The following is a 24,863-nucleotide window of genomic DNA, read 5'->3' as shown; positions in this document are numbered from 1 at the left end:
ACTTTGTTTATTTGAAACGGATTCCCTTCGTAACATTGTAAATGCATTTTACAGTTACTTTTCATCAATGTAATGCATCTTTGATGAAGAAATAGCATTATATTATGTTATAAATCCTGACATATACAGCATGGCAGTACATTATCACACTATTTTCTCTCACACCCAGCAGTTGATCAGCTGCTGATTCATTGACCACAGTGAACGTCACTCACTCTTTCAGTTTGTGGTTTTTGGATATGAACTGTGAATACTTTACTCATTCTATTCCCAGAAGGCTGTGCTCTACTCATCCTTCATAGTGACTTCATCATCCACACTGACACATCTCACCTTCTTCTGTGTATCCACCCCAAATCTGCCCCCCTGCAGCCTCTCTCTAAATCTCTCCATGTGTTTTAATGCTTATATTTTCTCACTCTTACTCAAACCCACCAACTTTTCCACCTCCCACTCATTCATGGACAGGTTCAGACGAAACCCCTGTTCCTTCTCATATTGCTATCCACCTCCTCAGTTTTTAATTCCTTCTCCTGCTCAAAAGACCAGCTTATGTTGGTCAAGACTGGTTTATGCCGGTTAGTGCTGCTTTGGCGCTGGTACTGTATATCCGGTGAAGATGGTCAGTGTTGGTGTTTTTGCTGGTTGAAATATCCAGCATCTGAAATACAATGGTTATTGTGTATGATATCCTACAATAATGTGTGTGCAATTCTTGGAAAGAATAAAAATGAAGAAGCAGGTAAAATTTTATAAATTTTTCTCCTATTTTCTACCAAGAATTGGTTTGTAAATATTTGCTCGCTGTCTTTAAGACAGCATTTGGACTCTCAGGTTTAATGCATAGATCTGATTTTTTTTTTGACCATTTTCATTTTTTCTTTTCCTATCTGTTTACTTTCACACAACATGTCTTGTATTCGATATCTGTTTACATCAATCTCCCACTTGAACTACAATTATTCCATCTCTCTGTTTAAAGGGATCATATGATGCAATTTCATTTTTTCCTTTCTCTTTGGAGTGTTACAAGCTCTTGGTGCATATAAAAGATCTGTAAGTTGCAAACACTAAAGTTTCAAATCCAAAAAGATATTCTTTATAAAAGTTAAGAGTCAACCACGCTCTCCTAAAACAGCTCGTTCTAACACTCTCTACGTTGCGATGTGGGAAGATTTTGCATTGTTGTTTCTCCGATCACAAATGCAGACATGGTTTTATGTTTACGCAGCGCGATAAGCAAACGAACGCCTAAAAAAGACAGTATAAGTCATTATAATCAGTAATTATGTCCCCACTTGATGCAACAAATGCCTCGTTTGTAATTGGTTTTATTGGTTTTGTCTCCTCTAGTGATGTCCGGATCACGAACAAATTTTTCTGTTTAACCGGATCTTCTTAGTGAACCGGTCGAACCAGTTCACCAAATCGAACTGAATCATTTGAAACCGTTTGTGTCTCCACTACGCACTAATCCACTAGTTACGTAAGTTATCTGGTTTTTTAAACGTGCCTGACACTCCCTCTGACGCGAAATAAACCAATATCCCGAGTTATTCAGTTGCTCCAAACAGTACATTGATTGAACTGCTAAAACAGAACCAGTGTTGGGATGTGCACAAGCAGAGCAGCTGGACTGAGTGAGTCTTGTGCTGCTGGGAGACGGCATCACAGTATGGTGAGGGGCGTAACATTTCCGCTTCATGATTGAGGCATTCGGTCAATCACAATGCACTGGATAGCTGGCCAATCAGAGCACACCTCGCTCTTCAGACCGATGAGCTTTGTAAAAATCTGTGCGTTTCAGAAAGGCGGGATATAGAGGAGAAACAAAAATGTACATTATATGGAAAATAATGTTTTTTTCTTTTTTACATTAAACCGCATAAACACAGTGCATTACACAAAATATTGTTATTTTTAGCAACATCATATGAGCCCTTTAAACATAGATGTCCAGATATTGGATGTATTAACTACTCTGTTCAACAGTTTGGTTGAATTGTTGCTGAATAAAAATATCAGTTTCTTTCAAATAATCTTTCCTAACCCAAACTTTTGAGCCGTTTTAAGGAAGTAAACCTCTAACCATGTCATCTCTTGCACCACTAGTTGAGCTACGAGAGCTTTCAGTCCTTCTCAAGCACTTCCCACCCACTCCTTTCTCAAATGTAAGACCGCTCTCGCCGTCGCTCATCACCAGCCACCTTCTCCTCCTTTTACCTCAAGACTTCTCCCTCTGATCTTTCCTCTGTCTGACATCATACCCTGACATCACACTTTGAGTTTAACCATCCTGGTTCTTTTAATGGCTACTCACAGCTCTGTTTTAACCACTTCACCTTGCTGTAATAGCTGTGGTTCAGTTCTCCAGGGAGCCAGGCAGTGCGTGGCTGTGAATGGGTTCGAGTGCCGGGGAATCCCCGCAGCCAGACAGCTGATGAGAGCTCTCGTGATGGAACGTTTTAAATAAACATCCTTTACACTCAGTAAACTTCTAAAACCAAGTGCCTGTGACTGAAGACCACCTACCAGATGCTCCATTATTTGCTCTCAAGACTGGAATATGAGCTTCAATGCCTCTAATCATTGCATTAAAGCTTCCTCTGAAGTAGAATGCATGCGATTACTCTTATATTCATGCGTATGAACTCAAAGGAACTCATTGTCACAACTTTCGCTGTTTCTACATGTTTTGCTAGGCTTAGTTGCATTATTGCCAGTGTCTGCTAAGCTCACCATATACTTTTATTAATTAATAAACGTTTGTGTGTGACTTGCAGTGTCTAAAACTAAAATTAAACCAAAATTAGAATTGTATTTATTTATTTGCTATTTAAAATAAAGCCAAAATAAATTAAAATATAAATAGTAAATTAAAAAACGTAATACGTAACGTACGATAGCTAAATACAAAGATAACATAATTACCACTACTGAAGCACTGACAGCAGCAGTGCATAAACACTGCCTACAACCGGCAGCAGTAACCGGAGAGGTGTATTGTGGGATGGAGTCAGGGGTCATGTGTAGTGACTGACACAACAGTGGCTCCTGAAACACAAAGAATGGAAGTGCATTATCAGGGTCATAAACTTGTAACACTTACGACACTCTGCTTTCACAGAGGCACGGCTGTGCGGTTTTGTTTCTTGTTTAAGGGTGTGTGTCTCGTAAAGAGCTGAGCATGAGCAGTTTATTATTAGTTTGTTGTCTTTTGTATGTTAAACGTGTGTGTTTCTGTGGATATGTGAAAATGTGTGTAGAAGCCGACATGGTCATCTCGCATTTGATCAGAATTTTGTTTTCTGAACTAATTTCTGTATTTGTGTTTTTGTGTTTCCAGTGATTAAATGAGATTGATCTAATATATCTTTTTTTTTTTCGTCTAGTGACATATTTGATGCCATGTTCCCGGTCACACACATCGCTGGGGAGACAGTAATCCAGCAAGGTACAGTATGGAAAAACCAGTCGTTTTATATCATACAGTACATACAGCACGTTTGCACCACAATATTAGTCAGGAAATCTCACAAACAGTTTGTTCAACTAGTGAATATTTTATTTTATTTTTAGAATTTTATCAATTATAGTTAAGTTTAGTTTAGTTTACCAAGCTACAGACTAACCCTAACCTAATTCTGATCGTGAAAGGAAATTAGCATTTTTGGTATTACAAAAAATGTGATTTTATAACTTTTTTTTGGCCATTGAAGATGATCCACAGACATCTCATGATGGAAGGATATCCAAGATTTAGCAAACACAAGAATGCAAACCAAAGAAAGATCTCTAAACTGAAATTGCTGGTCAATTTCACAAATAATTACAAAAAAATTGCAAGTAATACATTGAGCTAAATGTGCTATTTTGAAGTAGAAAGATTGAAATACCTCAAAGCATATGGAGACGTTAGCTGAAACCTTCTGAAGTTTCTCCAGAAGAAATGTGTCTCTGGAAAACTGTATTTGCAGTCATCTGCAATGTGATGTCTATTATAAACCCATACATTTCTCATTCAAACTCTTCAGAGACCAGTGCTCTCATCCTTTTCTCTCCACATTCAGGCCTACAGTATGCCAACAGTCACATAAGACTAGGCTGAATGATGACACCTTCATGTTGAGCAATCATAACGTCAAAACCAAGTACTGATATTAAGTTCACAAATGCATTGCAGATTGTTTTAGTTATGTAAGAAGGAACGGTGGGTGATGAGGGTTTTTTTTTCACACAGTCAAACAATGAGCTCTTTTTGGTTTCATGTGGAGTTCATAAGCGATAGAGAACGGTGAACTCCGTGCACGTCTTACACACTCTCTGTGCAATGCGATTCTAGAAGCAGAGTTTCTATGCATATATCTAACATGGGCAGATTACCCGTAAAACAAGATCTAGGAATGTGCAAAGTTTAGTATGTGCGTTTTTTGTTCTCGTCAAATATTTGACTGCACTCTGCGACTCAAGGATCTGTTAGCCAAAAAACAGAAACTTCAGAGCAGAGGTGATAAAAGACAGGAAGACAGGGACAATACTAAGAAAAATGAGCCGAACGGGTTGAAAGAGAGAGAGAGAGATGGCGTGGAAGCTACTAGCGATTGGTGAGTGTGTTAAGATGAATTGCTGGTGTGATTTACGAGCGCTTAGTGTGTTTGGTGTTAATTAGCCCCGTGAACCCGCGTGAACTCGGCAGCGCACGAATCACGGGCTCTTTTAACTCTTTGGCATGCGCAAACACACACACGCTCGCTACCAGGATCCCAAACACCAGTTTCAACACACACTCAGACATCAAAGAGCCCCTGAACCTACAGAAATGCTTTATGTAACGGCCTTTAACTTGGAAATGTTGATTTGGGCCCGTGGCTTCTGGCACATCCAGGCATCCATTAAAAACTCTCGAATGGGGTGTAGATGAAGAAGCCTGGGAATGGTTTAGAAGATACCGCTCTGGGAGGTGCAGACGCTTTTAAAGTGGTGTGCCATCTTTTATCTTCGGTGCGCACCACTGTGTGTGTGTTCTTGGGAAACGGGGAGTCGAAAAAGGATGCAATCTGGGAACGAGATGACGTTATTAAAAGATTAACGCTTAAAAGATTGACCAATTAACTTTAAGCAAATACTTTATAGTGATTTGCTCAAAAGTTTGGGGTCAGTTTAATTTTTTTAAGTAAAGAAATGAATATTTTTATTCAGCATGGATGCATTCAATTCACCAGAGACTTTTACGTTGTTACTAAAAAATTATATTTTAAATAAATACTGGTACTTTCTATTAATCAAGGAACCCTGAAAAAAGCTTTTGATCAGTACAACTGTTTTGAACAATGATGATAATAAGAAATGTTTCTCGAGCAGCAGATTTCTGAATGGTAGTGTATGTAGTATGTAGTTTCATGTCGATTTTCGCAGCTGAGCAGAAAAACAAGGAAAAGGAAGAAGGAAAGAGTGCTGTTTATCGGTAGTGTTTTTCCTGAAGTTGGTTGATTGGAATAAACTCACAGTTTTCTCTGGTTTCTTTCTCAGGTGATGAAGGAGACAACTTTTATGTGATCGATCAAGGAGAAGTTGACGTGAGTTCAGTATTTCATACCTGTTTCTACAGTCAAATGCACAACTTATCACCATAAAGTCATGAATCCAACTTCATTTAGACCTGGGAAAGCAAAGAAACATGTCTACAAATGCAATATATTTATCAGTATAGCAAGTGTGATAGGGTGAGTCTCATGAAACCTTTAGGTTATGTATTACCTGTGTGTTTTCTGCGAAAAATGTACATTTTTTTTTTTTAGAACCATTAAACTTTTTTCATGAAAATTAAGCCCCACATTATTCTTCTTACTACTGTGAAAAAAATCTCATTGTTACTGTAAATATATATATATATATATATATATATATATATATGTATGTCCAATATGATACAAATCTTACCCAGTGACCTTTTTTAACACTAAAGAAGTGGAACACTTGCTGTCATTGTTTTTACCTCCCCAAAAGATGACATGGATAAAGTTCAAGAGAAATGATTTCGTAATCTCCACAGAGAATCCACTTCCCAAGTTTTGTTTTAAAGAGAAGATAAGAAGCTTAAAAAAAAAAATTCTTTGTAAATGCATTTCCTTCTTTCTCTCAGGAGTTGTCTTTATCATCCTGGGAATCTGTAGCATTTTTCACCCCCCTTTTTTTGTTTCTGTAGTAACTAGGATTGTTTAGTTTAAAGTGTCCTTTTCCACTCTTTTCTAGCATTTTATTTTTTTCCCCAGAGTCCATTAATAATGGCAGTCATGGCTTCCTGAACTGTTAATGGTCATAGTTTAGTCTTTATGACCATTTTCCACGCTCTCTGTGACTCTTCTAACAGACTGTTTATGCTACTGTAACTTTAAGATTACATGTATATAAATTATTACTTTACATGTTAAACAACTAACAACCACAAGCCAAGTTCCTGGACAGTGAACAGTACATGAATGAATGTGAATATATGTTACTGTTCAAGAGTGTAGAGCTGGCAAGATTTTTTAAATGTTTTAACAGAAGTGTTGAACAAGGTTGCATTTTTGATCAGTAAAAACAGTAATAATGTGAAATATTTGTATTATTTAAAATAGCTGTTTTGTATTTTAATATCTAAAATGTGATTTATGCCTGTGATGTTAAAGCTGAATTTTCAGCGTCATTACTCCAGTCTTCAGCGTCACATGATCCTTCAGAAATCAGTCTAATATACTGAATTTGCTGCTCAAGAAACATTTCTTATTATTATCAGTGTTGAAAACGGTTGTGCTGCTTGTGACACACTTTTTTTTCCGGATTCTTTGATAAATAGAAAGTAAGTCATAAGAAAGCCTTGACTGTGACTTTTGATCAATTTAATACATTCCTGCTGAATAAAAATACTAGTTTCCGTGAAAAATTCTAACTGACATCAAGCGTAGATGTGAATAGTCATATGGTAATGTATTCATGCCCGTGACATCATAACATTGGCGATTTCTGATTGGTCCATCTAGAACATTGGTCTATCTAGAAATTTGAGAGTGTGTCTACATAATTCATCAAGTTTTATTTTACTTCAAAAGAGCTGATCTCAATGTTCTTGTTAATGTTATTAGCAGTCTTGTTTGTTCTCCTCGTGTATGTGCTGTGTGATTTATCGGTGCTAATATTTCTCCTCTGCTCTGGACGAGCTCTGAAGTCACGTTGAGTCAGCGCTTGGGTCACTGCCACATCAGATTGCGGCGTATCGAGCTCTTGAGGCAGAGCCAGAGCACTGAGACCAGCAGAGCCACCATTCACTATGATAATGCTGTCAAATACATGCAATATATTGTCATTAACCCATCTGCTCATGTGTGTAAGTGAGAACGCACAGCTCCATAAAGCTCCCAGACACATGCTATCGCGCAGGAATGCATCTCCAATGCTACAGTGATGTCTCTCATTAGCAGAAAGGATAAATCTGCTGTGACTTTGGAGCACATAGTACTGCATGCTAATTGGGAAAGTTGGCTCTCATTAACGTGCACACACTCTCGTGAAGAAAACAAACACTTTTAGTCACTTGAAGTAATTTTTGCCATTATTTTTATGGAAGATGTTCCAATAAAATGACTTAATGGAACAGGTCATCCCAAACTGATTTATTATTGTTTCCTAACAAAAAACGTGCAAAAAACGTGCACAAAAGAAAATATTTTGGAGAACGTGGTTAACCAAACTGCTGGTAGCCATTGACTTCCATATGGAACAAAAATACTGTGGAACTCAATCGCTACCGGTAACTGTTTGATCAAAATACAAACTCATATGTGACAGAAGGCTTATTGCAAGAATAGTAAGCACACTTTCTCACCTTAAGTGACACGTTGGCTGGCTCTAAGGAGGCTGTGACCCGAACCTGTTCCAGTGGCCGGTCTGGAGAGCAGAGATACCTGTGGAATGTGTCTTAGATGTCTGGCAGGACGCCTGGCCCGGGCCGGACAGAAGATGAGCGTTTATTTCTGCCCCATGTGTTAGGTTTTTTTAATCTCTCCTCATAAAATCGACAAGTGGATTGTGTGTCCACAGGTGAAACCCAACCAGCCTCTGTGCTTCTCTGTGTGTGTGGCTGTTGAAAACACAGATTCATTGAGATATTCTCTTCACTAGCAGCTTGCGGTTATGCCAAAATGAAAGACAAAACAGTTGAAAGAGTCTTGAGGTGTTATCTGATTCCTGGTAAGACACTTTAGAGGGTCCAACAGGGTTGAGAAGATAGAAGGAGCGAGTGTGTTATCAGATCACCTGTCTCACTCTGAATGCCCTTGACTATCATTAAGAAGAAATAAGAGTTCAGTCAGTCCTTGGAGATGGAAATATTGCCACTTTGTGTTTTGTTTTAATTGTGTCTTTTTATGTTCAATTCATCACTTCATGGTATTCATTATCATAATCTTATTCAAATTGTAATAGGTGAATGTCATAAGAAATCTGTCAAGAAATATGATTGAATATTTATTTATTTATTTTGTAGCGTTGTCATGACAGCACATTTCCTCTAGGTTTATTCTCATTGGTGGATCACGTTACACTGTCACTAAAGACGTCAGTAATGCTGAAAATTCAACTTTGGCAATAAATTACATTTTACATTGTGTTCAGATACAGTAGATACATTTTTTTTTAATTGTAATAATATTTCTCTCTCTCTCTCTCTCTCTCTTTGCAGGTGTATGTAAACGGTGAATGGGTGACTAGTATTGGAGAGGGGGGTAGTTTTGGAGAGTTGGCCCTGATATACGGAACACCTCGAGCTGCTACTGTGAAAGCCAAGACTGACCTGAAACTGTGGGGAATAGACAGAGACAGCTACCGCCGCATCCTCATGGTATGAACATTACATTACACAGGGGCAATAAATGACATCAGTGATCTCAGATTTGTCTTTTTTGGGTGAACCGTTCCTTTAAATGACAAGCCCTCCCTCCCTCCCTCCCCTCCCTCTGTCCTCTCACTCAGATGTCCTGACATTCCAGATTGAAACTCTTGACCATTGTGCTACTGGCCTACTCAAACTAACAAACTTTCCAGCCTTTGGTATTCTTTAACTAAATACTTGCTGTCTTAAACTGCATCGAGTGCTCCATCTGTAGCAGTGTTTGTGTTTGTAGTGTGTGTGTGTGTGTGTGTGTGTATTTGTGTATGTGTGTTGTGGGAATGAGTAAATGAATATTTCTAATGGCCCTCGAGCCTCCGTGGAAACTGTTCTCCACACACAGAGCCTGACAAGGGACCAGTTTAGATTTTTCTGTCAGGCCATCGTTTGGTTTTTCTTTCTCTTTAGAGTCTTCCTCGCTTTCTTATGCAAACATGCACTTTTCATCCAGACTTAGTCTCTTAACACACACAGTGTGTTTTGTGAGAGGAGAGACAGCCTGTCAGATTCCTGCCATGCTGAGCTGCTCTTAATTAAACCAATAAATGATTGTGTGTGTGGCTGCAGTCAATTAGAGATGAGTCAGTAATTCATATTCCACATCCACATGGAGAATAAAATCTTCATGGTGTGTCATAGCGTGTGTGCAAATATACCTGGACATTATAGAAAAACATGTATATTTTAATATCTTTCAGCTTTTTGATTTTATTTGTTGGATACTTTATTAAATCTGATATTTGATTAAATTCAATCAAAGAAAATCTTACCTTTTTATTATTTTACTTCTTGATTTAACATCTTGAAAGGCTTTTTGATTAAAATTATTAGTGAAAAAATAATAAAAACCGTATGTGTGTGTGTATGTATGTATATATACAGTACAGACCAAAAGTTTGGACACACCTTCTCATTCAAAGAGTTTTCTTTATTTTCATGACTATGAAAATTGTAGAGTCACACTGAAGGCATCAAGGGCTATTTGACCAAGAAGGAGAGTGATGGGGTGCTGCGCCAGATGACCTGGCCTCCACAGTCACCGGACCTGAACCCAATCGAGATGGTTTAGGGGTGAGCTGGACCGCAGACAGAAGGCAAAAGGGCCAACAAGTGCTAAGCATCTCTCGGGGAACTCCTTCAAGACTGTTGGAAGACCATTTCAGGTGACTACCTCTTGAAGCTCATCAAGAGAATGCCAAGAGTGTGCAAAGCAGTAATCAAAGCACAAGGTGGCTACTTTGAAGAACCTAGAACATGACATATTTTCAGTTGTTTCACACTTTTTTGTTATGTATATAATTCCATATATAATTCCACATGTGTTAATTCATAGTTGTGATGCCTTCACTGAATCTACAATTTGCATAGTCATGGAAATAAAGAAAACTCTTTGAATGAGAAGGTGTGTCCAAACTTTTGGTCTGTACTGTGTGTGTGTATATATATGTATGTATATGTATATATAATTAATTATTACTTTAATAAGATATAATTTTCACATTTATTGAGAATTTTTATAATTTAAATAATAATAATAATAAATTATAATAATGAGAATTTTACTTTATTTTAGAATTTTTATTTAATGTTTTTAATATACAGTCTGAAAGGGAAAGTCTGAAGTGATGAGTAAAAAATAATATTTATGTATTATATATATATATATATATATATATATATATATATATATATATATATATATATATATATATATATATCATTCTATAATACTGTACATTAAATATTTGATGAGTAAAAATAATGAATTAATTCTGTATTTATTTATTTAACTATAATATATTAAATATATTTTTCACAGCACATTGTAAAAATCAATTCTTGAAAAGTTAAATTTATGCTAAATGTAAAAGAAGATATATTACAATGAGAATACGATTGTTTAAAAACATGTTATTTAAATATTATATTTATTTTTTATTATTTTTATCTATTTATTTTTTTAACTTTTATTCTTTTTCATTTTATTTAAATTATATTTTTACATTTTTATTTCTTTTTTATGATAATTAAAAAAAAATTTGTGTGTGTCTTATTCTCCAGTAATAAAATACTCAATATATCTTAATAATTTAAAACTAATTTCTAAGACTAACTTGTAAGGAAAACACACTCTATTATGGTCAGTTATTTGAGGAGACATTTACGCACATAAATAAGCCCTAGAATGTGCCTCATGTTTCTCTGTCAGAAGTGTTTTAGTTCACATTTTTTATGCATGGTCTTCCTCAATTGCTCTAGTAAAGAGATCCCCAGCGAGTCTGTCTACAGAAAACATATACTGTTTATTTGGGAAATGTGGGTGAACTAATCCATTAAGCTTGACCAGCACTTGCCAGTGCGCTGTAGATCACATCTTAGATGTTCTGGTGTTTTTGTCTCTTCTTCTCAAACACCAGGAGTGGAGAGGTCACTGACCTCGTAAGAGAGAACAGCTTCACGGTCAGTCAGTGGCTGGACATTTGCGTATACGTTTCGTTTTCTTGAATTTGAAGGCGGTTTAGTGAATAAAGTTTTACAGTCCATCCCAGAGGAACATTCTGACTCGGATGTTTCTCCTAAAATTCAATGGACTCAATTGTTGACATGCAGTAAGAGAAATAAACATCTGAGGAACCCACATGAGATGCTTCAGTCTGAGAACACAGAGACTTGAGTCTCCACTTCTGCTTCATTTACTCTCATCCCTGTCTTGAAGAAACAATCGAGACACTAAGAAGCTCATTTGCGATTTTTCTTTACTACCAGACCATCTCCACTTAATGTGTTTCTGTGTGTTTAATCTGAGTATAAGAGTGAGACAGAGCTGAAAAAGGCAACACAAGGAACAAAGAAAGAAGGAAGCCCTAACTCTGCTTTAATCTGGATGTTTATAGTTCTTCTTCAGCAGAGTGTTTGAGGCTTTGTTCAGCACCGTGATTCTTATTCTTGTTCTGTAGAGACTGATTAGAGGCCAAGAGATTGTGTTACCTGATGTTCTCCATGTGTCCTCTAACTGCTCCTTCAATGTTTTTTTTAGGGAAGCACATTGAGGAAGAGGAAGATGTATGAAGAGTTCCTCAGCAAGGTGTCTATACTTGGTAAGTGAAGAGAAATTTGAGATTTTGATTTGTAAACCTTTTCTAGCATAAACTGTTGTGTTGTTGAACTATGATGTTTCGTCTTCAAAAGGTGTACACCATTAAAAATACATACAAGTTTTATAGTCAAGTGACGCTTATTTAATTTCCACTGAGAACTATTTCTTTTCTGGTTCTTCTATCATGTGCTAGTGCTTTTAATATCCACAAATTCAAAACACTTATCAGAAGAGCTGATCATAGCTACTCAAGAACCAAAAATGTGTCCAAAATGGCTTTATTGGAATCTATGGTTCCTTGAAGAACCTTTAACATTTATGGAACCTTTCATTGCACAAACGTTTTTTTTGTAGTGGAGAATGTTCTTTAGATCATTTAAAATGTTCTTCACAGTAAGAAAAATGGTTCTTTTAAGAACTGTGCAGTGAAAGGTTCTTTGGGGAACGACGAGTGGTTCTTCTATGGAATTGCAGCAAATACCCCCTTTTAGAACTTTTATTTTTAAACGCTGAATTTGAAGAACCCTCTGTGCTACCCTGAAGAACCCTTATTTCTAAGAGCTTAGCTTTGATTGACAGACACCACTGCAGCACACAACGCCAGTTCTACCCTGACTTACATTCCAGCCGTTTTATTTGGTGAGAGAGACAAAGAGGAGCGAGAGAGATGAACACTAAGATGGTCAGTTCTGTGGTGACCCCTCTTCCTTCAGCACCCTGAGGTCACTCGTCGCTTTAAATGGGGTTATTAAATGGCTGAACAAACACACTCCTCCTCTGGGTTTCCTCTATTTTTCTTTCTCTCTGTGTTCTCCGTTTCACAGCCCTGTCGTAGCCTGTCTTCAAACGCCAGCTCTGTCGCTCTCCAAACCTCTTTTCTTCACTCGTCTTCTCTCCTTTGAGGGGGGCATGTTTTTGTTTGTGTAAGATTTTTTGGAGATTGCTGTGAAATCTGCCCTGTTGCTTGAAGCCATTGAGTGTTTTAACGGTGGTTTATGAGGTCTTGACACTTGCGAGGTCTTGCTTAAAAAATTTGAGTCATGTTTTCATATTGACTCATATTCATAATATTGAAACTTTGAGGTGGACTTTTGTCTTTGACTAGTAAGCGGTCCATTAAGAACACCCTAGAAACCATAGAGCCATTAATAATCATGGCTGGCAAATACTGAATATATTATTTATAAAATATTCATAATGACTTGGCTGGTGATATAAACCTGATATAATGAGGTTGGCTGGTAATATAAGCAACACTGTTCAGTTGATTAAAAAAATAGTTAAGAATTGTGATTCACGAATATAAGTGTTTTCTGATTTAAACATCCGTTGCAAAAATGCTGACACGGTTTGGTCATATTAGCAAAATTTTGGAAATAAATGTCTTTATTCAAACTTCTGTTTATTCGTATTTATCCATATAAATAAAAAAATACTTATTATATATATATAAAAATCAGAATATTTAATATTATTAAATATTGTCCTGATTAAACAATTTAATCTTGCATGCAATATATTATAATGTTATATATTATATAAATATAATATAACTATTAAAAAAAAAAAAAAAAAAATATATATATATATATATATATATATATATAGTTATATTATATTATATTCAATATTATTAAATACAAATCATTTTTGCCTTCATTATGTATTTTTGTATATTATGTTACAATATCCTAAAGAGTATGGTGCTAACATAGACACACACACACATACACACTTTTTTCTCAGTTGAAGCATGCATGTTGATTTTTTCCCTCACTAACGGCTCATGTTACGACTGAAGCAGGTGGACGTCTGCCCGGGCGTGAGGATGTCTTAGCCAGCCTGATAAAGTGACCATTAGTCTGGGGCATGCAGACAGGCCGGCCCCAGCACACAAACACACACCTCAGCCACACAAAACCGGCCCCTTTTAACTGTTTAAACATTAACGCTATGATGAGCTCTGATCTGAGAATGATCGCCCACTACTGTCCTGCACTGGGATGATGGGAGATGATGAATGACAGAGCCAGCAAACAGTGAAGGGCAGAGGCGTTCATTATTGTTTGCAGCTGGAGGATGGAGCGGCGCTGCACAAGTCCAGAGGGTTTGAGTGCGGTCGTGTTCGTGTGTGGTACGCCTGTGTGATGGATGCTGGAAGGTGGGAAGGGTTTCTGGAATGTGGTGGGTATTGAATGATGGCTTTGGCGGTTTCATTTCTCACGGCCACGGCTTCAGTAGTCCATGTGCAACAGAAGCTCTTCTAGGTCGAGATGCAGCCTTCACATTCTGCAGGAAGTTCACGATAAGCCTTGGTGTCTTTCAGATTAGTCGGTTTATTTATAAAAGCATTAGTCTGAGTCTCTAATGACACATCCACTGGTCACTCACGGACCACCGGATGCTCGTTGCACTCAAAAAAAGCAAAGCTTTCTTAAAATGGTCTCTAAAAATATCCATCTGTGGCTTCTTGTTAAGTCTGTATGCATGGAAAGTCAACAACTTTTCATTAGAACTTCTGTGGCTTTTATTTCAGTGAATTGCTGCTTAGAATTAGATTTAGAATTAAAATACTACATTGATTTAAAATGCTAACGATCAAGTGATTCATGATTCAGGGAAGGATTATTCAATATTTTAAAATATATAAATTATTTACTTGGATGCACAAATAATTGTAAATGTAGCACACTATCATTTGCGTCCTTGTGCACAAAACATTGATAAGGTTGCCAACTTGTTGCATTTACATTAACAGATAAAGTAGAATTAAAATAGAAAAGAAATTGCTAGAGGAAGAAATTAGTTAGAGGGTCAAATAAAGATGAAAGAAAGGGCCTGATCTTCCTAATGCTGTATTAAGCAAGTCTGTAGGACCTTTATCCGCAAAAACTGTTCCTGAGTTAAACCTCATTGTGAATCGGATTGAATCCAATTGTTCTGAATCTGCAGAAAACATTCCTGAATTGAATTGAAAACCTATAAATCAAGTGTAACTGCTCTTGTACCTTAATATCAGAGTTTTTGTTTCCCTAAAATTAAACTGTTGTGTTTCACAGAATCCCTTGATAAGTGGGAGAGGTTGACTGTGGCCGATGCTCTGGAACCTGTGCAGTCTGAAGATGGAGAGAAGATCGTAGTGCAAGGAGAACCAGGAGATGATTTCTTCATCATTACAGAGGTATGTGTGTGTGCGTGTGTGTGGAAAGAAGTTTATTCACTTCTGAAGAACAATGCTACCTTTTTGGTATCCACAATAACAGTCTTTTAAGTACTTAAAGGAGAATGGCTCTCCTTGGTTCCACTCAAGGTTCCCTGACACTTTCTAAAGTTGCTGATTCACTAGAGTGAAATGCAATCTGACAATCCCCAATATTAGAAATGTTTGAATTAGGATCAATATCATGAAGCTTAAACTTTAAATTGAATTGTGTGAATATTGAATCATGACATAGGGAGGTAGTTTTTTGCGATACTAGCTATATATTGAATACATTGTGCATGTTCTGCTTGTTCTCTCTATACTCTGTTGCGTTAGCTGACACTCTGGCTTTGTGCTGTCAATACCAAAGAGCACATTTACATTTCTGAAAGCCCTCGTGGTGCTGATTCAGCATTCTTCTCATTCTCTGCCAGATCTTTGAACCATATTTTGATTAACTCCACATTTATGAAGACATTGTGGAGTCTGGAGGGGGCTCTTTTTCTCCTTTTTCTCTTTTTTTTCCTTTCTCTTTTCTCCTTCTCATTACCTTCTCAGTATAATCAGGCTGTTGAGTGAAGTAGAGCTCTAAACCTTCATTTGGCTGCCTCTTGTTCCCGACCTGTGCTCCCATGACTCCACCTGTTTATTGCTTGCTTATAAGTGTTGATTCCTAAGGAAAGATTTTATTATTGCTCACAGTCACACTTTGGTTCAGTGGTTTGAACAAACCTCTAATAATAACTATTAAACTACACTTAGTAACTCTTCCTGAACCACCTTTGTGCCAAAGACATGAATGTATCTATAATTCCTTGTTGAGGAGATATAATGGATTTATGATTTATTCCTGGCAGACAAAAATCCCATAGAAAATCCCATTGAAGGAGAAAATAGATTTTGTGGTTGGCCTGCTCATAATTTTGATAAAACTTTCCCGATGTTGAGGTTCCAAACATCACACAGGTGAAACTTTGTGTTACTATCTGTTCGATTTATTGTGGATTTGGGATTGGTGGTGCTCGGGTGACGTCAGGAGTATGTGCGTTTGGAAAAAGGCTTTTGTAAGAACTCTTCCTTTGGGGAATGTTATAAGTTGAGATTGATGAGCCGTATGAAAGGAGTCTGGGACAACACGTTTATAGTAGAAAGGTTAGTTCTTCGTTGATGTACAGTAAAGCCAGTGTTGAGTCTGTGTGAGTGCAACTGACTGACAGTGTAGGAAACCTGCTCCTGTGTCCAGATGTGCGTGTGTGTGTGTGTGTGTGTGTGTGTGTCTTAAAACAAGATGAAAAAAGATTACTTTTTTCAAGGAAAGTAACGCATTACTTTTTAATTTAAAAGAAAAAATATCTGAGTTACTTTTTCAAATAAGTTACACCAGTTACTTTTTTCCCATTGATTGATTTTAAAGCTCTCCTGTCCCCATGTTGAGAGAAATATGTTACTTTAGTTCTAGAATAAACGTTAACATGCATTAATTCATCTTACTCACAAAAAAAAAAAAAAAAAAAAAACAGATTCAGTATTTCTCAATATGAATAAAAACAGTGAAACGCAACTCAGAATATGACGCAAACCTGCAATAATTAAATATGCTAGATTATAAAAATATCCTTATGTATTTAATCCCATTTTATTATCCAGTGTCTTTGCTACTGACCCTCGATGATCCAGTTCAGCCATACTAATAAACAAAAATTACTCAAGATAAACTAACATTTGTTCTTTTTTTATCGCTTAAGATGCTTTCTTCTGTGTTCTACTGTATATACCTGAATTTACATTTCCTTCAGCCTGAGGCTTTTGGTGTGAAAGGGCTTTTACATTTGCCGAAAGTAGAACTTTTTATATTAAAATCAAACAAGCAAGCCCTGTCCAGATTTAAAAAGTAACTCAAAAGTAACAACACATTACTTTCTTATAAAAAGTAACTCAAAAAGTAACTTTTTAGGGAGTAACACAACATTGTAATGCATTACTTTTAAAAGTAACTTTTCTCAACACTGCTTTTGAATGATTGTTTGTTTTTTCTTCCATTGTTTTCTGCTCTCTTTTTTTCCACTCTACACCTTTCTGTTCTATTATATTTGTTAGACTGGAATATCTGTCTATTCTGTTCTATTCTGTTTACTCTGTACTATTCTATGCTGTCTGGTGTTCTGTTGTCATTTTGTCTGTTTTGTTGTGCTCAGATCTATTCTTTTTTGCTCTGTTCTATATTTCCATTATGATGTTCTATTTACTTTACTCTGGTCTATTGTCTTTTATTGTTTTTGTTTTCCAAAGCTATTCTATTTTTTGTGCTTTTTTGTTTTCTACTCATCCTACTCCACTGTTCATTTTTATCATCTTGTGTTCATCTGGGTCAGAGTGACAGATAAAAATAAAGGAGGAGGACTTTAGCATGAGACATGGCTCTGCCTCGCTGCTTGTTTGTCTCTCTCTCTCTCTTCCTCCGTCTCTGCCTGATTCCCAGTGCGGGGCGGCCAGTGGTTCAGTGATGGAATGTGGGCTGCAGACTTTCACACAGGGTCAGGCCCAGACTCCAGACCTGAGCGAGGGAACCAGCGACGGCTTTCCAGACACACTGACACAGGCTTGGGAAGCGAGAGATGTGTGGATGTCATCGTCCAGCTCTGCTCCCATAGTTCTTCCTTTTAACTTCTTGTTGTCCTGACAGATACCGGGAATGAAACTTGCTCCTTTTAGTTCACCTCTATCACTTTTGTGGTTTGGACTTTCATTCAAACACATCCACCCATGACTAATTACACACTAAATAGGAGGATCACAGGAAACACATTGACACAAAGTTTCTTGTAGCCTTAAACTTCATTGATTTATCACATTAAGGTTCTGTTGCAAAGCCTATTGAACTGCCTTGCTGTCTACTTCCAACATCAGGGTGACCACTGACCAGACATCCTCTTTTTCATGGGCATGTCCTGACCAGGATTTCTAAATAGCCTAAAATGTCTGGGTTTTGACATGCTTCATACAGTCTTCGTACAATATATGTAGGTAAAATGAAAATAAGAACCTATTCTTAATTGACTTGGCTGGTTAAATAAAGGTTAAATTACATAAATTTTGTATGTGTGTTTGCATCACTTTGACCCTTCTCTATAGATCTCTTCCTACATGCTATAACTGGTCAATTATGTACAATACCTGCATGCCATTGGTCAAAGTACTTTTCAGTAATTAACATAAGCTATTATATAAAAAAACAAAAAAACATAGATGTTTTTGGCAATTTAGAAATCCTGGCCAGGACAACTGAACATATGGTCGCCCAACCCATATTAAATTACTTTTCTGTAATGATATAATCATGTTCATTATTGACATTTCTCTTGCATTAACTGCCATCTTGGATAGATTCTTTCCCAGTGTGCTTGGCACAATGCATTCACATGCAATGCATTTTAATGCTGTGTAAACATTGAGCATTTAAGACTAAAGTCAATAACTTTACCTACTTTACACAACCAATGCAATTTCAGTCCAATGAAGATTTGTTGTCAAATTGCCTCACAAAATCTTTATTGCACGTTTTGGCATATTACACCAAACTTAAAAGAGAAAGATGAATAAAAATGCTTTCTGTGCTCTGTCTCTCATGTATGTATGTATGTATATATTATTATGTTTATGCACGTCATACTCTATTTTGATTAGTATCATACTATCATTTTCATTAATATTTTTATATTGTTTTCAATAGTTGTGTGTGTGTTATACATTTTTATTAGTTTTTTATGTCTATGGAAATTTAGTGTTTTTGCTTTTTTTTTGCTTTTTTTAATTTTAGTTATTTTACTGCATTGTTGAACTAAATGAAAATTATTTATATTTTTCTTTCATTTTTTTAATTTCAGCAATCAAATTTTTAGTTATAAGTTAACTATTATAACTCATGTATAATGTATAATGTATAATGTTCCATCATCTTAATTTGGGCCGTGGTAAATGTGATGATTCATAATATGGTTTATTACCCATACAGCTGCTGTCAGACTGTCTTAATCGCGTGAGAGCAGAGGGCCAATTAGAGATCTTTCTGCAATACATCTGCTGAATTGTTTGCATTTGGTTGTTTGTGTTTGTATTTTTTCTCCCCTCAATTTGGAGGTGGGGGTGTTAAATAGGTTTTCCCACAGATACCAAAAACAATTTGTTGCCCATTGTAAGACATTTAATTTGATAGTAATGTAAAACCAACAGCTCCAGGGCATCCCCATGATGTCATACCTCTGGAGAGCACGTCCCCAGCCAAGATCCTGCACATACCAGGACGCTGATCCACTGGGGTCACACCGAAACATTCAAAGCTTAAAACTTAGCTTAAAAGCTTTTTTTAAAGAAAAAAGACGAAAGTGGACTCTGTCATTATATACCACATAATTATAGGGACATTCAAATCAGAAAAAGATGAAAGCCATCCCTGGCATATTAAAATGTTCTGACTTGTTTCCACATTTTTTTCCGCTTTTGCACATTAAAGTTATTCATAAATATTGCAAGTAAGAGCTGGTCAAAGGACTGCAGACAGATAGATAGATAGATAGATAGATAGATAGATAGATAGATAGATAGATAGATAGATAGATAGATAGATAGATAGATAGATAGATAGATCAAAGAAGGAATAATTATACTAATCTGTAATTTGTAACTTGTAAGATAAGTAGTGTTTGTGTGTTGTGTGCGAACGAGCGTGAGAAAATAAAATGTTAAAGATAGTTCTGCCTACTTCATCCCATGAAAGCGTGCAAAAATATGCATACCTAACATGCACACATCAATGCAGGAGAAGCAGAGGAGAAGATTCATTAGTATTTATGCATCAAGGCAAATTAGATGGCATGCTTCTCCTTAAAGAGACCGAGAAGTGGAGAGCCACCCATCCAGGCACCACAACCAGACTTTACTGAACGTGAGTAAAGAGCAAGTCAACAATGTTGGCATCACACCAAACCTTCTGTGTCTCTGGTGATCAGTTGAGCTTGATGCCCTCAGGTGGAAATGGTAGCATGTATGCATGAGTTACTTTAGCTGTCTGCTTGATTGAACTGGAATGTTTGTGTTCTAGACTTTGAATAAGATGTTGGCAGCGTGTCTGATTCTTCGCATTGGCAGTGAGGCAGTCCCACAGCTGTGGACCTCTGTAACATAATGCCTTTCCATCAGCAGATGTTCGTACGAAGCTTGGAAGAGGCATGCATCCCTTTGGTTGAAGGAGACACAGCAGGCAGTAGGGTGTTTGGAGATCTCTCAGGTAGTCTTATAGCTAATATTACAGAGCCATGAAAGTTATCCACATAAACCCCCGATTGCCACAGGGGGTTTAAGCACTCTGTTGTGACTGCTAAACGTTGTTGGTGGTTACTAGGGTGTTGCAATGCAGTTTCTGAAGTGGTATAAGGGGTTTTAACATTTGCTAGACTGTTATTGGTGGTTGCCAGGGTTTTGCTATGCAAGTTTTAAAGTGCTCTAAAGCCCCGTTCAGACTACACAAGTTTAGCCCTGATTTGACCATGATCTGCTTGGGCATCGGGAAGCACGATTCAACCGTTTCATCTCATGTAGTGTGTCATTGTGCACGATGCCTCTTTGATGCTTTACGACGTCGACACAGAAAAACTAGCATTTTATTTTTTTTCGTCGTACACAAGATCCATCCATCACAGCTATGACACTGGACAATAGGAGCACAGAGGCGCCTTTGTACAAGCTTTCAAACATGCCAAAACGAAAGGGAGACAATAGTATCGGTCCTGCTAGGTGTCATTTTTCAATGTGTTTTCTGAGGTCCAAGGTCAACGCAGCCATATACCAGGACGTTTTAGAGCACTTCATGCTTCCTGCTGCTGACCAACTTTATGGAGATGCAGATTTCATTTTCCAACAGGACTTGGCACCTGCACACAGTGCCAAAGCTTCCAGTACCTGATTTAAGGACCATGGTATCACTGTTCTTAATTGGCCAGCAAACTCGCCTGACCTTAACCCCATAGAAAATCTATGGGGTATTGTGAAGAGGAAGATGCGATATGCCAGACCCAAGAATGCAGAAGAGCTGAAGGCCACTATCAGAGCAACCTGTGCTCTCATAACACCTGAGCAGTGCCACAGACTGATCAACTCCATGCCACGCCGCATTGCTGCAGTAATTCAGACAAAAGGAGCCCCAACTAAGTATTGAGTGCTGTACATGCTCATACTTTTCATGATCATACTTTTCAGTTGGCCAAGATTTCAGAAAATCCTTTCTTTGTATTGGTCTTAAGTAATATTCAAATTTTCTGAGATACTGAATTTGTGAGTTTCCTTAGTTGTCAGTTATAATCATCAAAATTAAAAGAAATAAAGATTTGAAATATATCCGTCTGTGTGTAATGAATGAATATAATATACAAGTTTCACTTTTTGAATGGAATTAGTAAAAATAAATCAACTTTTGATGATATTCTAATTATATTACCAGCACCTGTATATGATAGATGATTGTAAAATGGCACAAATTTCTAAATAACTTAAAAGTATACTCTTAACATCAGTCTGTCAAGCATTATAATATGATAATCAAGTATTATTTAATGATAGAACTTTAGTAATTTGAAATGCAACTTGATAACCATGTATGAATGCATATTAGTTATTTTAACTGAACATTTTAACTGGACTGGTGGTGGAGCCACTAGACATTCAGTGTTTGTGTAAAACAAAATATTGGGAAAGAACTAACAAAAATAATGATAAGTTAATTATTATACGAATTCTACTAATAAATACAATATAAAACACACTAATGATTAATGAGCTACTGCATTCATGAATATTGCGTTCACTCAAACTGATTTGCTGAAATCAATACAGGGACGTTAATAGGTGAGCGCCAGCCAATGAGATTTCCATTTGCGCATTAGTTCCACCTACTACCGGAAAAACCTGGCAGTTCTTAAAAGCTGAAGAATTCCGAAGGAACACCATTATTTTTAATGGTGAATAGCATATAATAATAGTAATAGCAATAATAAAAATATATAAAAAGTATTAAGCATCTAATGCAAAATGAATTAGTATTTGTAAGTGTATAAGTTAGAAATAAATTAAAAAATAAGATAAAGTATTAGATTTACAGAGGCAATATATACATCTAAGGAACATAATAGATTAATATGACATAACATAATCTACATGTGCTGGAAATATCAGATCTCGGATTCTATCTAGATGTATTTTTTTTTTCATTAATGTATTTTACAACAATACAAAGAGCAATGTGTAATGTTTTACCTACGCTGATATCGGCTATGATGTTCTAAGATGTGTTAGCACTTTGTTATGTGGTTTCCAGGGTGTTGCTGTGCAATTTTCAAGGGGTTTTAAATTTAAAAAGCTCGAAATTGGCCATAATACCCGAGTCTTTACCATTACGTTTACATCCCTTTAGTCTTGAAGGTGCATAATTGTGTTTCTTCAGTGTAGCAGTGGAATTTAACAGTGTTTATAATGATTTAAATAATAACTCAGCTTTGATGGACACTATCCTAAACCCTTAATTTTCATACTTGACCCATGATTTTCCATGGGTCAAGGACCATGGTAGGGGACCATGGTAGGGGAGTCGTGGCCTAATGGTTAGAGAGTCGGACTCCCAATCGAAAGGTTGTGAGTTCGAGTCCCGGGCCGGCAGGAATTGTGGGTGGGGGGAGTGCATGTACAGTTCTCTCTCCACCTTCAATACCACGACTTAGGTGCCCTTGAGCAAGGCATCGAACCCCCAACTGCTCCCCGGGCGCCGCAGCATAAATGGCTGCCCACTGCTCCGGGTGTGTGCTCACAGTTTGTGTGTTCACTGCTCTGTGTGTGTGCACTTCGGATGGGTTAAATGCAGAGCACAAATTCTGAGTATGGGTCACCATACTTGGCTGAATGTCACTTCACTTTCACTTTCAAGTCTTCCTAGCAGGATGTTAAGGTCAATGGGGTCAACTCTGTGCTGAAAGCTGCAAAGAGATCCAGTAGTGCTACAAGAGAGATACAGCCATGGGCAGTGGTCAGGGATATGTTACTGACTACTTTGACAAGCGCTGTTTCAGTCTTCAGCAACGCTGTTTCAAATCATATGTCAGTGTCCACTAACAGTTTGAGTGTAGACAACAACTCCATTGAGAACAAACACCTTTCTGGCGTCCATCAAGCGCTGGGCCTCTTCTCACTGTATGTGCTCTCTCTTGGTAACAATTTGTGTGCATTACATTGATTATATCTGTCTAGTCTTTGTGTGAAGCAGTCATTTTAGTTTTTATTAGTTTTAGTCAGGTTCATCCTTTTTTTAGTCTAGTCAAGTTTCAATCACCTAAAAGTCTCAGCATTTAAGTCTTATTTTAGTCAGAATTATCCATGACTATTGGAGTCTAGTTTTAGTCGACGAAAACTGATGACATTTAGTCTTTTTAGTAATGCAATTCTATTTAACCCAGTCAAAGTAATATAAGTACCTAGTAGTATAGACAAAACCGAAATTTTATTTTAGCCAAACCCATTTCAAACAAGGTTATCTTATTATATGATGTTACCTTATAAACTCATGAATACATACATTCCGGACACACAAGTCGCTCTGATTTGAATTTACAACTTTTATTTTACCAACCAAACATGTTAGAAGTACACACATTTGTCCCTTTTTCTGTGTCAGACTTAACGTTGTTTGTTTTCATTTTCTAAATAATGCCGCGAGTGGGGCTTGAGGAAATGATGTCGCCTGCATCTGCGCAGTGCGACCTGATGCAGCCCCTGAAGTGAGACACAGGAAACAGAAATAATGCAAAGAAGACGAAATAACATTTCGTTTCATCTCGTTTTGGTAAACTAAAATGAAGAGACATTTTAACATACGTTTTATTTTTTTAAACCACATTTAGTCTCGTTTTTTATTCGTCAACAGTATTGCATAATACATTTAATTATAGTCATCGTCACATGACCAGCATTTTCGTTGCATCTTGTCTCGTTTTTGTCACTTGATAAAGGTTCGTTGATGACGATATTTAGTCATAATTTTCGTTGACGAAAGCAACTCTAATTACCACTAATAAGGAAATTAAATTTAATCAAAATTGGTTGAGCTCCTTGACATTTTTTTATTAGATGTTTATGGAAAAGCTTTAATCTTTAATCTAACGGTGCTGTTGTTTGAAAACCACATCACTGCTTTCTCACACATGCAATGTCACTTCATCATAAAGTACCCTAATGATATTTAAAAAAACTAGTCCACGTTTTTTCTCTTCATCTAAATTACAAATAGGATACAAATTGATGCTGTTGATGTGCAAAGCCCTGAGTGACGTGGCAAAAGAGTCTGTAGATGACCTCTTAACCTGCTACCAACCCCCACATTTGCTTACAAGATACCAGTTTACTCACAGTCTGGAGGGTAATGAAATAATATGTATTTTTCATGTCAAAAATATTATTAAGTAAATTATTTAATAATAATAATAATGGATGTAATAGTTATTGTTTCTATATTAACAGTATTTTTAATTATTAAATCTGGATTTTTTATTATTTATTTTGTTGAAGCATTTAATAAATTGAAGAATTAAATTTCTCCTATA

General features: G+C 36.8%; 2 protein-coding genes across 8 annotated transcripts in view; both read left to right on the top strand.

The window, feature by feature from the left end:
* The window catches only part of LOC132151902 (Fc receptor-like protein 5), a 628,771-nt gene that overhangs the window by 531,156 nt on the left and 72,752 nt on the right, over positions 1–24,863 (top strand). The window lies entirely within an intron of this gene.
* Positions 1–24,863, top strand: part of LOC132152027 (cAMP-dependent protein kinase type I-beta regulatory subunit) — a 55,347-nt gene that overhangs the window by 25,173 nt on the left and 5,311 nt on the right. For all 3 annotated transcript variants that reach the window (XM_059560674.1, XM_059560683.1, XM_059560666.1), the window contains exons 5-9: positions 3,393–3,454; positions 5,530–5,576; positions 8,720–8,878; positions 11,964–12,024; positions 15,083–15,204. In XM_059560674.1, coding sequence (XP_059416657.1) covers positions 3,393–3,454; positions 5,530–5,576; positions 8,720–8,878; positions 11,964–12,024; positions 15,083–15,204 — 451 coding nt within the window. The remainder of the gene's footprint in view (positions 1–3,392; positions 3,455–5,529; positions 5,577–8,719; positions 8,879–11,963; positions 12,025–15,082; positions 15,205–24,863) is intronic.

The sequence above is a fragment of the Carassius carassius genome, chromosome 1 (assembly GCF_963082965.1).
Source record: "Carassius carassius chromosome 1, fCarCar2.1, whole genome shotgun sequence".
Lineage (NCBI taxonomy): Eukaryota > Metazoa > Chordata > Actinopteri > Cypriniformes > Cyprinidae > Carassius > Carassius carassius.
Note: the sequence above shows the minus strand (reverse complement) of the source record. Positions and strands in the feature narration are given on the sequence as shown.